Source organism: Pipistrellus kuhlii, unplaced genomic scaffold, assembly GCF_014108245.1.
Source record: "Pipistrellus kuhlii isolate mPipKuh1 unplaced genomic scaffold, mPipKuh1.p scaffold_m20_p_44, whole genome shotgun sequence".
In the NCBI taxonomy this organism is placed as follows: Eukaryota; Metazoa; Chordata; class Mammalia; order Chiroptera; family Vespertilionidae; genus Pipistrellus; species Pipistrellus kuhlii.
The window spans coordinates 1,613,320-1,629,252 of NW_023425545.1; the positions used below are offsets into that span (position 1 = coordinate 1,613,320).

Below are 15,933 nucleotides of genomic sequence, written 5' to 3' on the forward strand. Positions count from 1 at the left end.
CTGTGGGGAGGAACCCCTGAGCTGTGCTGCCCTTTAGGGTGAAGCTTATAAAAGGCGGGGCTCTGTGGCTTTAGTGACTGCAGGGTCGGTGCTGGGTCCTCGGTGGTGGCAGTGACCGGATGTGCTGCACTGAGTGCCTCGGGAAGAGATGGACTCTCTGAGTCCATGCCTGCACTCCTCCCCCCTCGTGCGCCCACCGCTCAGCGTGAACACGGGTCCCGTGGCGTTAGATCCCCGAGTGCAGGGCTCACGGCTCCCCTTGCCCTCGCTTCCTTCCAGGGCACGAAAGCATCCGGCAAGCAGGACGAGGCCTGGATCCTGACCCGGCTCATCAAGCAACTCACCGACATGGGCTTCCCGGTGACTGCACCCCCGCCCCCCCCGGTCCCCCTGCATGGCCTCTGTCCGGCCCTCGCTTGTCGTGTAGCCAGGATGGGAGGAGATGGTGTCATGACCGCCTCGCAGGCCCTCACCTGGGCCCTGTGTGGGGAGCGCCCCTCTGAGCCACGGCGAAGAGCCAGTCCTGGGAAGAAGGGTGTGAGCGCCCTTCCCTGGAGTTACAGTCCTGTGGTTTACACAGCCTTACATTTTCATTTACAATTAAAAGGGAGTCTTTATTAGTGTACGCAATAGACTGGCAGAGCTCCCAAGAAGACTTCATATAAAGGGGGCTGCAGACACAGCCCTAACCACCTGCTCGTTCCCATGAAGGGGAGGGAGCTCCCAGCCGCAGGCTGTTCTCTGGTCACTGTCCTGTCTGCTGGTGCCTCAGCTGGCACAGCGGGAGCTCAGCTAGCCAGGCTGCCCCTCCGCCAGGGTCTCCACAGCCTCAGGGAGACGGCGCTTCCCTCCCCATCACTGCACGTCCCACCCTGAGCTGTGAGCTGCTCCGTGTTCTCACGCTCTGTGCTCCCGCAAGTCCCTTCTGAGGGCACCTCCCCAGGCAGGTGTCTGATTTGTGACACATTTCACCAACCGACAAGGAAGGGAGGTGCGCCCCGTGCCCACTGGTAACGCTAGGTTAGCCCTGTCCCGCCCAGAGCCGGCTCTGGAGCTCCGTCAGCATTTCCTCTGCCAACACCAGGCCTAATGCCCGCCGTCTCCCCGCAGAGAGAGCCAGCTGAAGAGGCCTTGAAGAGTAACAACATGAACCTCGACCAGGCCATGAGTAAGTCACACCCTGGCAGGCGGTTTGAAGGCTGGGTGTGGGTGTTGATGTCCAGAGCACTCGTGTAGGTGTGGGGGAGGGGGCTATGTGTTGGGCGGGCGGGCCAGGCAGAGGGGAGGTGTGCGATGTGCCCCACAGAGAGGCGGTGGGCTCAGTGGACTGTGGGGTGTGGCGTCCCCAACAGCTAGGAGAGTCCTGGCAACAAGGAGGGGCCCAGCCAGTCAGCTGTGGTGGGAAAGGGAAGGCCCTCTGAGAATGGCCACCAAAGGAGGGATGGTCTCCAGGGAGAGGACCGCTGAGCCCCGAGGGGCTGTGGCCAGACGGAGCGGGTGAGGCCATCAGAGCGAGGGCTGGGAGCGGGCAGGCAGAGCGAGGGGAACAGGCCATCAGAGCGAGGCCGGGAGCGGGCAGCCGGAGTGAGGGCCAGGAGCAGGGCCTCCCTGTACAGGCCGAGGGCCCCATGCTCGGGTCAGGACAGCCGGGCAGGGCCTCGGTAATGCCATGTCTGCCACAGGTGCTCTGCTGGAAAAGAAGGTGGACATGGACAAGCGTGGACTGGGGGTGACCGACTACAATGGGATGGTCACCAAGCCCCTTGGCTGCCGCCCACCGATCTCCAAAGAGTCTTCCGTGGACCGCCCCGCCTTTCTCGACAAGGTATGAGGTAGTGGCTTCGTCTGTCTGTGAGGCATTCCATCTTACCTGTGCCTTATGGGGAACCAGGTTAGAAGCTGGCTGGACAGTGACATGTAAGGGACTTTTCCCACTGTCTCTGGTGTATGTAAATGTTCACCCCAAGAGAGGGAGCGTTGCGTATTCTGTGATGTGACGAGGGATAAAAAACACTGATTTTGAAAACCCATTCCATGTAGGGGGTGAACTTGCTGGCTTCCCTGCCTCCATTTGTCCAGCAGCCAGGGGCCATCCAACCTGGTGGCCGTGCACACTGCTTCCCAGGGGAGGTGCAGTGTGTGGGTCTGAGGAAGGGCCGAGGGGGCGGGCCCAGGCCACCGGCCCTCGCTGGGTCAGGGCGTGCCGGTGTGTGCGGCGTCCCCGGGCGTGGAACACGTGCAGTCACTGTCAGTCCTTCCGGGAGCCACGTCCTGGCTCCGAGGTGTAACCACAAAGCTCCCCTCTGGTTCAGGCCAGTGGGAGGCTGGGAGAGGAGCTGGGAGCCAGAAAGGACACTTAGGAGGGAAGGAGGGGCCCTCTGTTCGCAGGTGCCCCGGGGAGAGCTGGGGTGGCCGGGCTCGCTCCACAGTCCCAGTGGCGCTGGGATTTCAGACAGAGCTCTGGGAGCGTACTGTCCGAACATCACGTGTTCTCTGTCTGGCATCCCAAGTTAGCTCTGCGTTCTGTGTCTCACTGGCTAATGGGAGCCTGGCGGCTTCCTCACCTTTCAGTTGTGGAGTGACGCTCAGGCCTGCTGGGAAGTCAGATGGTTAGCTTGTGCAGGTCTGACACACAGCATCACCTCATGAACTACGTCCGCAGGGCTCTGTGGTCTGACTCGCCGCTCACTAGGTTGAACCGCCGAGGCTGCTGTGCGGTCAGCCTAAAACGGCGGTGAGCAGTACGCCCGCCCACCGGCCGCAGCCTCTGAAGGGAGCTGCTGGGGGAAATGGCTGCGGTGTTTCCCAGTCAGTCTCCGCTGCTCCCGGCTCCCCGCAGGCTCGGGGGAGTGATGCTGTGATGTGTGTGCTTGTAAACAACTGTCTACGTGACAACGGCACCTTAACCCCGTTCTCTCTTCTCTTCCCTCCTCCTGCCCTGCTCTCCACCCTGCCCCCTCTCCTCTCCCATTTTCTCTGCATCGTACGCCCGTGTGTGCCGGGCCGCACAGCTCACCCTTTCTCTCTCCCATCAGGACGGCAGCCTCGTGGAAGAGCCCACGGCTTCACCATTTTTGCCTTCGCCAAGCCTGAAGCCCCCCCTTTCAAACACTGCACTCCCCAGTCAGGCCCTGGGTGGCATCGCCTCAGGGCTGGGCATGCAAAACTTGAATTCTTCTCGACAGGTAAGGCGGCGGGGCTGCGCTGGTCCCCTGCCTGGGGCGCCTGGGGCTCTGTGTTCTTTTATTAGCGCCGTTCTCAGGCGTGAGCAGGCGGCGCCCTTAGGAGTCCCTTCAGGGATCCAGGCCTCGGGGCGGCCGTGTGGGTGCTTTTCCGGGGGCTCAGCCCTCGGGGCTCGCTGGCTGCTCTCTCAGAGGAGCACGTAGCCGAGCAGCCTCCGCTGCGACCTGGGCGCCCGGGCTTAGCCAGCTGTCCTGTTACCACCCCCCTTGTCTCCGAGCCGGAGGGTCAGCCCGGGAGGCGATCGCTGTCACCGTCACTGGAGGGAGGACCTGCGCCCTGTCCCGTCTGGAGGGTGTCCCCGTGCCTGTCCTCCTCATGGGTGCCGCACTCACGCTATGGAGACGGCTCTCGGGGGTTGCTGGGACATTCAGGGGCCCGAGCAGCTGCTGCTGCCTGTGGTCGGGCTGAGTATCAGCAGCGTCTCCCGCTGTCTGCTGGCCCTCGGGGTCTGCACAGCCAGCCGGGCTCAGCGCAGTGTCCCCGGGAGCTGCTGCCGGTGCCCTTCAGCCAGTCCATCCTGTGGGAATGGTGGTCCTCTGCTGTGACCCCGCTCCTCCGTGTGGCCAGCTCACCCAGAGCCTGTTACCTGCTGCTGCGGTGACAGCCTCGGCTCGCGGCCCTGCACCCGGCGCCTCTGGGTGCAAATATGGGCCTGCGCCCTGGGCTGGTTCCCCCCACCCATGCCCTGTGGGCACAGCACTCACAGCCCCTGCTCAGTCGCAGGAGGGAGGGGAGTGCTGCGTTGTGGTAAGGAAGCAGTCATCACTCGCCGTGCGGCGGCGGCGGCGGCGGCGGCGCTGACCCGTCCCTCTCCCCGCAGATACCGAGCGGCAATCTGGGCGTGTTCGGCAGCAGCGGAGCAGCACAAGCCAGGACCCTGCAGCCGCAGCCGCCGCCACTGAACCCCTCCCAGCCCAGTCTCCGTGCGCAAGTGCCTCAGTTTCTATCCCCTCAGGTCAGCCCGGCGCAGCCTCCGCACCCCGGGTCTCAGAGCCCCTGGCCCTGCCCAGCAGCATGCTGGGAACCCTCCCGGCACGGCCACTGCGGCCTGCAGGCGGGGGAGGCGGGGGAGCGGGCAGCAGACTCCCCCGCCCGCGCACAGTTGCCCACACCGGCTCCCAGTGTCTCCTGCCAGTCAGCTGGCCGCCTTCCCTCAGCAGGTCTATTCCTCAGGAGGACGGCACATCCACATCAATAGGGAAGCGCACGCTTCTCGTGCACGTGCAGCAGCCAGGGGCGTAGAAGCCGCTCACCCACATGGTGCCTAAAACCGCCCTGCCCCCGTGCTCGGTGTGGGCAGGGCACCCCGTGGGGAGCATGGCAGCAGCCAGTGCCAGCCCCCATCTGTCAGGGCGGCAGTTAAGGCGGAGAGGCGCCCTTGACAGTCAAGGTTAGGCTGGTAGAGTCACAGGTGCAGGTGCCAGAGGGGAGGCTGAGGGACGTGTGCCCAACCTAGGGGTGTCTGCTCCCGTGAGCAGGGGCACCACTTCCCAAGTACGCCAACTTGAGAAGGGGCTGCTGCCCGCCCCGGGACAAGACCGTGGCGGGGGGTGGGGGATGGTGCTGTGGGGCGGGAAGCCGCCTTCCTCCCTCACCTCCCTGCGCCGTCTGCATTCCCTCCATTGGCCCGAAGACTCCTCTGCAGGCGACCTAGAGCCGCTCCTAGGAGAGAAATGAGGAAGCTAGTTCATGGCAGAATATTTGAAGGGGGAACTTTTTCCCTTTTCCTTTTCCCTCCCATCCTTCCTCCTTCCTTGCTCTTCACAAAAGCCTGTTAGCTAATGTGAAGGGTCCTCGGATGTTTCGGCGGCTGTGGCAGTCCCCTCAGGAGACCAGTTTCATTGAATGGACGGGTTAGATCTGGGAGCCGCACAGACACGGAAATGCTCTGAAAGTAACACGGCGCCTCGGTGTGTGTTTGCACAGGTTCAAGCACAGCTTTTGCAGTTTGCAGCAAAAAACATTGGTCTCAACCCTGCACTATTAACCTCGCCAATTAACCCTCAGCATATGACGATGTTGAACCAGCTCTATCAGCTGCAGCTGGTGAGTGACAGCCGCCGGCCCTGCGCTGGGGCGAGGGGAGCGCCCCTGGTGCTTATGAAGGTGACAGCGCAGGGAGCCACAGGGGGCCTGACTAAGTAGTCAGTGGGATGCTGATGGTCACGGAGGCAGCTCCCGTAAAGAGAATGAGGAAGGCGTTCCTTACGGGAGATGTACGAGTTGTCCCCTCAGGCCCTTCCTGGGCACAGCACCTCCCTGACCTCCGGCATCAGTGGTCTGAGCTTCCACCCTCCCCGCTCAGCACAGAACGCCAGGTCACTGCAGTGACTGTCATCTCCTAAGGGGGAACACACAGACTAGCAGCACAGGGAGGTTACAGCTGCTTTGGTCGGACCTGAGCAGTCAGGACTTGGTTCGCTCTCAGAATCCCGGTGGATTTAATTTCGTTGTTTTTTCCATCCTCGCCGGGACGTGTTTTCACTGATAGAGGGACAGAGGGAGAAGCAGGAGTGAGGGGAGGAGCCTGGCCGTCCGCTCTGCTCTGTAGCCGGTGCACAGGACACCAGCAGCTCCTCACGCCGCTCTGGCCTCTGTTGCAGGCGTACCAACGTTTACAAATCCAGCAGCAGATGCTACAGGCCCAGCGGAATATGTCCGGACCCATGAGACAGCAGGAGCAGCAAGTGGGTGTCGCCGGCTCAGGGTCCCTACGCTCTCCCCCTGCTCCCGGGGGTGCTGATGGACGGGCTGCTCGGTTGTCGCTGGGTTTCTCCCACAGCGCTCCCTGCCCCAGCTTGGGGTCCCGTAGATTTGGGAGGAGGCTGACCCAGGTGCCGGACATCACCGCCCTCCTAACGGGCGTGTCCGTCGCCAGGTCGCGCGTACAATCACTAACCTGCAGCAGCAGATCCAGCAGCAGCAGCGCCAGCTGGCCCAGGCCCTGCTCGTGAAGCCCCCGCCGCCCCCGCCGCACCTGTCTCTGCACCCCTCTGCAGGCAAACCGGCCGTGGACAGCTTCCCCCCGCACCCCCAGGCCCCCGGCCTGCCCGACCTGCAGACCAAAGAGCAGCAGTCTTCGCCCAACACCTTTGCTCCTTACCCTCTCGGTGAGTCTCCGGGGCCTGGGGCACCACGGAGGGGTCTCGGGGACACACCGTTCGGCAGCTGAGAGCGGCGGCCTCGGCTTCCTGTCTCTGAGGGAGCGGCGCTCTGTAAATCCTTCCGGGTGAAACCTCTGAAGGTGGCACCACGAAAGCCGGCGGCCTCTGTGCAGGAAGTCCCTCCTCCACTACCGACAGGCTCACCACTCACTTGCACAGCTTCCTTGGCAGCTCTTTGCCTGCCTCAGTTTCCCCATCTGTAAAGTTCTTTATGAGCTGATAGGGAGCGTTCCTAGGATAGCACGCAGCACACAGCAAGTCCTTGGTGAAGTGCTGGCTGTTGGTGGCAGCGCTGCCTCTTTAAGAAGAGTTGTTTTCAGAACAGATTCAGGTCCATCATAGTCCTAGGATGCTCTGGCGTCACATCCTAGTGCCGGCCTGTCCTCTCGGCCTCGGTCTGGGAGCCGGAGGGAGTGGGCCTCTCATAGCGTTCTCCTCCTCAGCTGGACTGAACACCCCCATGAACGTCAGCAGCATGGACATGACGGGCGGTCTGGCGGTGAAGGACCCGTCTCAGTCCCAGTCGCGCCTCCCTCAGTGGACACACCCCAACCCGATGGATAACGTTCCCGGTGCTGCTTCTCCTCTGGACCAGAACCCCGGCAAGCACGGTAGGCCTCGGTGCTGAGAGCGATAGAAACCCGCTGCCCTCGCAGAGCGCACACGCCCGGCAGTCAGGGTCCGACTCCTTGACACCTCCAGCCCCAGATCTTAGCTGCCACCCTGGAAGGAGCTGGAAACCCCAGGGCAGCCCCGCGAGGTGCCAGCCTGCGTGCTCTTGTCACGTCTATTCCACAGCGCTGCTTCCAGTGAAGTGAGAAAGCAGTAGGAAATGCAGGCTGAGGAAGGGGGAAGAGGCAAGCGTGCTGATAACCACAGGCGGGCACACGAGTCAGCTTTCCTTTAGCTCTAAGTCTCCCGGAAGCAGAAACGGCAGAAAAGATGTGAGAGGGCACAGGCTGCCCTCTTGGTGGAAACACCCGCAGAGAAAAGGAAGATGCCGTACGATGGCTGACCTCCAGGAAGAGCGTCACGTGTTCTCCGGGCGCTTTCCCGGGCACAAGGGAGCTCAGGGCCGCGCGAGGCGGCGAGTGTGTGCGTGTGGGGCTGAGCTCACAGTTGGTTTGTCCTGCAGTGAGGGCAGCACCTGGAGGGAGCGAGGACAGACGCAGACATGGTCCCTGGAGAGGCTTGCAGGCCAGCTTCTGGGGTTCGGGTGCATTTTATCAGGCTGTCCAGCCAGACACGGGTGCAGATCCTGGAGTCTGTCCTCCAGGACGAAGTCCCGCCCTGCAGCTTGCACCCTGGGAGGACACGGGCGGGGCCGGCGGGGCGGGGCCCACTCACACTGTCTCCTTGGGGTGCAGGTGCTATCCCTGGAGGTCTGAGCATCGGGCCGCCAGCCAAGTCCTCCGTGGACGACTCCTACGGCCGGTGCGGTCTGCTCCAGAGCAGCGAGGCGCCCGCCAGCCCTCCAGTGGCCGTCCCCCAGAGCTGGTCACGTGCCAGATCCGACAGCGAGAAAACCTCCAACGGCTCCGGCATCAACTGGCCCCCCGGTGAGAGCGGCAGACCGGCCTGCACCGGCCCGCAGCCTCGGCTGTGCCTGGAAGCCCGGGCCACGTCAGCGTGGGGGGCAGGGGTGTGGAGTGTGGGGCGGGGGCCTCTCCGTTCGGTGAGAGGAGCAGCGGCCGCGGCCCGGAATTCCAGCAGCCAGTGTGGGGCTAGCTCCCCGCTGAGCCAGCTAACAAGGCTTCCCGCCTGCTCAGGGGATTGACAAGTTACTGAAAGTCTGAAGCTGTCCCTTTGATTTAATCAGCAAACTATTCAAACTCCCACAAATACCCGCATCATGTGGAGGCGCCTAATCCTCATGTTTTGATCTTCGTTTTGCTTGAACCTTCCCAGAGTTTCACCCTGGAGTTCCGTGGAAAGGACTTCAGAACATAGACCCCGAGAATGATCCTGACGTCACGCCTGGAAGCGTCCCCACCGGGCCGACCATCAACACCACCATCCAGGACGTCAACCGCTACCTCCTCAAGAGCGGCGGTGAGGCCTGTGCCGGGCGGTGTGGGCTCTGAGGGGCGTGGTGGCGGGAGAGCAGTCAGGTCTGCTCCAGCGAGACTGCAGGCGCCGGAGCTGGTGTTGGCTGGATCGCATTGCACTGCACTGTGTGTGCTGGGAGCACTGGTATAGAGTCAGTGTCACCACTAAGCTGGCCAGTGACGAGATCTCCACCTGAAATCTTTTTAAATGAAAATGAGCCACCGCCCCTTTACTCCTTCCTCCCAGCCTAGCTGTTCCCCCAGAATGTCAGGTAAAGCCTGACCCCACCCCGCCTCTTCCTGCGGAGCCCGGATGCCAGGGGCGGGCATGCCTGTCGGACTCGGCTCCAGTGGAAGGTGGAGGGCGGGCTGTGAGGACGGAACATCCGTGTGGACTTCAGGGCAGTGGAGGGCAGAGCCTTAAAGCATGTGTCCTCCACCAGGTTCCACGTGAGACACGAGGGCGGGCTCGGCGGGGCCCTGGGCGGGCCGGTACAGGGAGCCCTGGGAGATGTCTGCAGTGTGAGCCCGGCAGACAGTGTCCGTGGGTTAGCTGAGCATCAGCCACAAGAACGCTGCTTTCTCGACGGCGGGCTTGTGTTTGGCACATTTGGCTGCGGCTTAAGTCTCAGACGCTGGTCAGAGGCACCGCGTCCAGTGGACGTGGCGGGAGCGGTGCAGGGTGGCGTGGGTGTTCCTCGGCGCCTCTCCTCCCGCAGCCTGCGGCGCCAGAGCCCTTTGCGGGTCCCTGCGCGCACTGACCTCTCTCACGTGCATCCTGCTGTCCTTCCAGGTAAACTGTCCGACATGAAATCGACGTGGTCCTCCGGCCCCGCCTCCCACACGCAGGCCTCTCTGTCCCACGAGCTGTGGAAGGTGCCCAGAAACACGGCTGCACCCACCAGGCCGCCCCCGGGGCTGACCAATCCCAAGCCTTCCTCCACCTGGGGGGCCAGCCCCCTCGGCTGGACCAGCTCCTACTCCTCGGGTACGCATGGGTTCCCGCTCCAGGGGCTCCCGCCTGCTCTGCTCACCTCCGGGGAACAGCCTGCAGCTCCTCCGAGGACGGGGACACCCCTCCCCGCTCGGACCTGAGAGGGCTTACAGGGGTCAAGGTGCCCGTGACCGCAGACATTGTCTGGGCCCAGTGTTGTCAGCATGGCCCTGGGGTCACGCACACAGGGCCACACAGGGCCCGGACATGCCTGTCAACCAGCACAGGGTCTCAGTTCCACCCTGACACGTGCTGCCCCTCCATCACTGCCCTGGCGTCCCCGCTTTCCGGCCACACAGGCCCGTGTGAGGCCCTCCGAGCCACAGCGCCGTGGCTCCCGCAGGCGCCCTCTCCGCCGGCCGGCAGGAGAGCGGGAAAGGAGGGCGCGGGCGGGCCGGGCGTGAGGCAGGCTGTCTGCCCTCCCGGGCAGCCTGTGCCGCCCGGTGAGCGGCAGGTGCCGGAGCGCCGTGGGCCTGCGCCGTGGGTGGTGTTGGCAGCGGCACTCGTGCTCCGTCCTCGGGGCGAGAAGCGGTCGGCGCGGAGGGGCCACCGCACGCGGGGCTGACAGTTCTCCGGTCTGTGCAGGCTCTGCTTGGAGCACCGACACCTCAGGCAGGACCAGCAGCTGGCTCGTTCTTCGCAACCTCACGCCCCAGGTACAGTGGGGGCTCGGTGACCCGTGGCACAGTCTTGGCGCTGGGCGCCCTCCCTCAGGGCCCGGGGGGACGTGGGCAGCAAGGGCTGGACAGGCCAGGAGTCTGAGAGCCGTGGTCCTGGAAGTGTTCACTCTAAGTCTGTAAGCTCGCCTTCACTGGTCACTGTCCCCCCACGAGGGTGGTGGCCTGTGCCCCTCCCAGTCTCGGGCCACAGGCTTCTGGGAGCCGCGGGCCTGTGGGGTGCGCTCTGCTTGCTCCTGGTGTTGCCATCCAACAACCAGAAGGCCCGGAGCAGCAGAGGGCACACCAGAGAGCCATGTTCCCGGCACTCAGTGCGCCGGACTGCACGCACGCTTCCTCGGGAAAGTGGTGGGAGAGCCCCAGAGCGCGTTACCGTCCCGCTGCTTCCCCCTCAGATCGACGGCTCCACCCTCCGGACGCTGTGCCTGCAGCATGGGCCGCTCATCACATTCCACCTGAACCTGACCCAAGGCAACGCCGTGGTCCGGTACAGCTCCAAGGAGGAGGCCGCCAAGGCCCAGAAGTCCCTGCACATGTACGTCCCGCCCGCCCGCGCCGCCCGTCCGCGCGCAGGCACAGGCGCTGGCGGTCTCGTGGTTCTGGAGGCCGGAAGTCATTGGGTCAAGGCATCGGCAGGGCTGTCCCCTCCCAGGCCGCTCTGCCTGTCCTCACAGGGTGTCTGAGGTGCCTGTGTCCGAACCACCTCCTCTGAGGAAGACACAGCCCCAGCGGGCTAGGGCCACCCTGATGCCTCTTTCCACCTCAGCTGTCCTCCAGGGACCCTTCCCCAGCACAGGGACATCCCCCGCCCGGGGTTGGGGCCAGGTCTAGGGCAGATGCGTGGAGGAGACAATTCGCCCTGAACAGGTGTCTTGTGCCGTGTCCGTGTCCCCTGCTCTGAGCTGTTGGGCCGTGCCCTCCCCGGGGAAAAGGCCCCAGGAGGATGTGCAGCCCGGGAGCTCCCTCACCAGCTGGCTAGCAAGTTCTCCTCGCTCCAGGGCTGTCTTCTCCCGGTCCTGCTGGCTTCCTTCGCTGTGAGAAGCTCTTAGGTTTACTCGTCCAACTGTTGATTTTTGCCTTTGTTGCTAGTGTTTTGGTTGTCACATCAAAAAAAACTCATTGCCAAGATCAATGTCAAGGTGTTTTTTTGGAGGAGTTTTTGGCTTCAGGTCTTATTTTTAAGCCTTTCACTCAGTTAATTTTATGGGTGATCTGAATTAAAGGTCCAGTTTCATTTTCCTGCATGTGGTTATCCAGTTTTCTCAGCACCACTTCCTGAAGAGACTCCTTGGTACCCTTGTCAAATGTCAGTTGACTGTATACATGGGGTCTGTTTCTGGGCTTGTATTCTGTTGCATTGGTCTGTCCGTTGCTATGACAGCAGCATACTGTTTTGGTTACTAGAGTTTGGGAGTGTAGTTTGAATCAGGAGATGTGATGCCTCCAGATTGGTTTTTCTTTATCGGTGTTGTTTTGGCTGTCAGCGTCTTTTGTAGTTCCATACAAATTTAGGATCGTTTTTACCATCTCTGTGCAGAATGCCATTGGTATTTTGACGGGGGTCTCATTGAATCCATAGATGGCTTTCGATTGTATAGACATTTTAACTATTTTAATTCTTCTGATCCATGAACGTGGGATATCTTCCCATTTGTATCTTCTTCGATTTTATTCATCTAAGTCTTGTAGTTTTCTTTTTCTTTTCTTTTTTTTAAAATATATTTTATTGATTTTTAACAGAGAGGAAGGAAGAGGGATAGAGAGTTAGAAACATCGATGAGAGAGAAACATCGGCCAGCTGCCTCCTGCACACCTCCCACCGGAGATGTGCCTGCAACCAAGGCACATGGCCCCAACCGGAATCGAACCTGGGACCTTTCAGTCCACAGATCGACGCTCTACCACTGAGCCAAACCTGCTTCGGCAAGTCTTGTAGTTTTCATTGTACAGATATATTATTTCCTTGGTTAAATTTATTCCTAAATGTTTTTATTATTTTTAGCTATTGTAAATGGAGTGAGTTTTTGTTTATTTGTTCGTTTGTTTATTTTTATTTATCAGAATTTCATTGTTAGGATATAGAAATGAAACTGTTTTCTGTTTGTTGTTTTTATATCCTACAACTTTAATAAATTCATTGGTTAGTTCCAGCAGACTTTTGGTTGAGTCTTTAGGATTTTCTATGTATAAGGTCATGTCATCTGCAAACAATGATAGTCTTTCTTCATCCTTTCCAACTTGGATGCCTTTTCTTTCTTTCTCTTGCCTGAATGCTCTAAGACTCCGGACTGTGTTGAATAGAAGTGGTAAGAGTGGGCACCCTGTCTGTTCCTGATCTTAGAGGACAATTTAACCTCTCCTGGTTGAGTGTCCTGTGGCCTTTGTTATGTCCGTCTGTACCCTATTTGTTGAGGACGCTCATCATGAAAGAAGGGTGTGTTTTGTCAAATGCTGTTTCTAAATCGTCTTAGAGACTTAGCCTTGACCTTAGTCTGACCTTGACCTTTCACTCTGTTGTGAGGTGTCTGACCATCTGTTGACTGGCAGCTGTTGCACCATCCTTGCGTCCCAGGGGTGAGTCGCACCGGGCCATGGGGTTTGACTCTCTCAGGTGCTGCTGGAGGTGGTGTGCTGACACTGGGAGGCTTTCCGTGTGTATGTCCAGTAACCGGGTCAGTCTGCCTTTGGCATCAGGACAATGCTGGCCTCATAAGTGAGTTTGGGAACATCACCTCCTCTTCAGTTTGGGAAGAGCTGAAAGGGATGGGCATTAATTCTCTGAATTCACCGGTGGAACGCTCTGGTCCTGGGCTCCTCAGCACCAGTGCTTGTTACTGGTCTGCTTAGGGGCCTGTTTCCTCACGATTTAGTCCCGGTAGGCCGTGTGTTTCTCAGATGTATCCATTTCTTCTAGTTATCAGTTAGTTGGCATACAGTGTTCACGGTCGTCTCTCAGATCCCGTACATTTCTGAGTGTCAGCTGTAATGTCTCCTCTTTCATGTCTGGTTGTATTTATTTGAGTCTTTGCGCTTTTGAAAGGTTTGTAGGTTTTGTTTATCTTTGCAGAACACCAGGTCTCAGTTGTGCTGTTCTCTCTCCAGGTGTGTGCTGGGAAACACTACCATCCTGGCTGAGTTTGCCGGCGAGGAGGAAGTGAACCGCTTCCTGGCGCAAGGCCAGGCGCTGCCGCCCACCTCCAGCTGGCAGTCCAGCAGCGGGACCAGCCAGGCGCGGCTCGGGGCCTCGGGCAGCGCCCACGGCCTGGTGCGCAGCGACGCCGGCCACTGGAACGCCCCGTGCCTGGCCAGCAAGGGCAGCAGCGACCTGCTGTGGGGCGGGGTTCCCCAGTACTCCAGCAGCCTGTGGGGCCCGCCCGGCGGTGACGACGGCAGGGTGATCGGGAGCCCCACCCCGCTGAACACGCTGCTCCCCGGCGACCTCCTGAGCGGGGAGTCCATCTAGGCCGAGAGCCGGGCACCGCATCAGACCAGGAGAGCGGGCCTGCAGCCCGCGCCCTTCCACGTACCTCTGTCCGTGCTGAAGACGCACCTGCAGCCCTTGCGAACTGTTCCCGGGACAGTGCGGGCCGCCAGCGTCACACGCCAACGACAGGATGTTCTCATAGCTTTTATTTCGTGTCGTCTTTGTTTGTACGGTGTGTTGTCATTTTGATTTTTTAAGTATAAAAGCTGCTTAGAATAGTTCTATCATGAAGGGCACTTTTCAGATTGTGGGCTGGAAAGGGTTATTTTATCGAGGGGGGCGGGAGGGGGGAGACGAGAAAGCCTATTTAAGAGCCTGTGACGATTATGCACATTACCAGAGGCGGACCCCGTAATCAGGGGACTGGCGTTCACGGGCGAGCGGCCTCCGGCGGCCACGGCGAGCTGGCGGGAGGCCGGTCTGCGAAGTCCTCTGTCCGCATGGATCCGCCTATGCACATTACCCTTGTTTCATTACTTTTTCATGTCATTTTTTTTATCCCAAAAACTATTTTTTAAAAGTTGAAAAAAAAAAAAAAAAAAGACATATCAAACATGCAAATACTTGAATCCAGCAGCCAATACGCAACGTGAACACTCTCAGTCCGACCCACAGCCAGGCCGGCAGCGGGCACAGCTCCGGAGCCGCCGGCACGGCACAGCCGGCGCGGCGGAACCAGCATCGCGCGCACGGGGAGTGCACGCCCTGTGCCCGCCGCCGTGCGAGGGACTTCACTGTGGGTCTCCCTTTTATTCAGTATATGCTTTTTGTTGGCGCGTTGGTCAAACGTTCGTTGTTATTAGCTTCTAACTTTGCACTGAGTGTCCCCGCCCGTCCTCAGCTCATCCTACACATTAAAGAGAACTCGTGGGACAGGGCCGGCGACAGTTCACGTGTAATTGTTTACTCAAGGACTGTTACCGCGTTTGAAGTTACCGTGTGTATCTCTGGAGAAATAATATGTATACCTACCTTTAGCAGCAGCTTGTTGTGGACGAATAATGCGAGAGAGTTATCACCAGAGTATTGCACCATTTCCATTGGGAAGAGCGTTGCCGAGAGAACGTGGGGACTGCGGCCACGGTCCTCGTGGGGCTCCTGCAGGAGCGGAGACAGCACTTGGACAGTGGCGACTGCTTCGGAGGGGCCCACGCAGGGCTCCCGCCTGTTTACAGACCTTTTTCTCCTTCAGACTTTAACGTAAAAATGTTTTTAAAAAGGAATATAAGAAAAAAGACTTCCGTCGTCAGACGCCTATTTTCCGATGCGGACGCGCTGCTTCAGAGCTCTGGGATCGGCAGTGTCCCCTCCGCACCGCATCGCTGCGGACTCTGCGCGTCCCGGCCGGGCGCTGCGGCCACTGTCTTGCACGTGTGGAAGCGCTCTCAGGAAGCCAGGGTTCCGAGGGGCAGCTCCACAGCGTTCCATGTGTTTTGTAACCCAACTCCTAGCACTGAAGATGTCATAAAAACAGAAAAATACGAAAAAAAGAAAAAAGGAAAAAAACTCAAAGAAGAAAAATACTTAATCTCTAATGTGTAGCAGTTACATATTTACCAAATAATGGACTCCGAAGACATAGGTGTTTGAAGAGTGCTTTATATATTAAATCGCTTTATGTTTAAAAATGATCAATGTTCTCATTGTTTTGCAAGAAAGAAAGACAATGGAGTAACATGCCCTCAGTATGTTCAAAACATACGAACATTGTGCTCCCTGCCTGCTCGGTCAGGAAACGTGCATTACATTTTTTTAATTCGCTTTTTAATGGTTTTATCAAAACAACAAAAAAAGAAGAAAAAAAAAAAGGCAGCAGCAGCAGCCGCAGGCCCTGTGGAGCGAGGGCCACGGAGCCGGTTCTGGCGGGTCAGAACTACGCACAGACTGGGCCAGCCTGCCGGTCCGGGTTCGCGGAGCAGCTTCCTGGCGGCCGCCGCCCCGCACCTCCTCCGTGCGTGTGTCCCCGCATCCGTGTGTCACGTCCGCGGCCGAGGTGTGAGCAGCGCGGACGGAAGTAGAGTCTCTGTCTGTTCCGTTGGGGGGGTGTTGTTTTGCCCTTTCATTTTGAAGATGTCTGTAACTGAGGTTAAGAAACAAGTTTGTGGCTTTTCATGTTTTTCCTCATAGAATGTGATTGTTGAAGAATACGCACCGAAAGTTGCTTTCAAAAGTACAAGCTTTGTTGAATCTTAATAAACTGCAGTTTTTTCTTGGCTGTTGAGATCAGTGTGTGTTTCCTTTCTAAGACAGTGTCGCTGGGTTCACTCCGATTGTACCGGGAGATGGCCCACAGCGGGCACGCTGGTCGTGGGCACGGTCCTGA

The 15,933-nt window shown here is 59.4% G+C and overlaps 1 protein-coding gene across 5 annotated transcripts in view; it reads left to right on the forward strand.

Moving 5' to 3' along the window:
- The window catches only part of TNRC6C (trinucleotide repeat containing adaptor 6C), a 40,759-nt gene extending 24,934 nt beyond the window's left edge, over nt 1–15,825 (forward strand). For 2 of the 5 annotated variants that reach the window (XM_045572122.1, XM_045572118.1), the window contains 15 exons: nt 280–360; nt 1,111–1,168; nt 1,683–1,825; nt 3,012–3,185; nt 4,064–4,198; nt 5,170–5,289; nt 5,847–5,930; nt 6,122–6,353; nt 6,851–7,018; nt 7,775–7,966; nt 8,316–8,459; nt 9,249–9,443; nt 10,035–10,105; nt 10,522–10,661; nt 13,229–15,825. In XM_045572122.1, coding sequence (XP_045428078.1) covers nt 280–360; nt 1,111–1,168; nt 1,683–1,825; nt 3,012–3,185; nt 4,064–4,198; nt 5,170–5,289; nt 5,847–5,930; nt 6,122–6,353; nt 6,851–7,018; nt 7,775–7,966; nt 8,316–8,459; nt 9,249–9,443; nt 10,035–10,105; nt 10,522–10,661; nt 13,229–13,589 — 2,298 coding nt within the window. In that variant the 3' untranslated portion in view covers nt 13,590–15,825. The remainder of the gene's footprint in view (nt 1–279; nt 361–1,110; nt 1,169–1,682; nt 1,826–3,011; nt 3,186–4,063; nt 4,199–5,169; nt 5,290–5,846; nt 5,931–6,121; nt 6,354–6,850; nt 7,019–7,774; nt 7,967–8,315; nt 8,460–9,248; nt 9,444–10,034; nt 10,106–10,521; nt 10,662–13,228) is intronic. The other 3 variants (XM_036412182.2, XM_045572121.1, XM_045572119.1) reach the window with 3 other exon arrangements.
- The last annotated feature ends 108 nt before the right edge of the window (nt 15,826–15,933 follow it).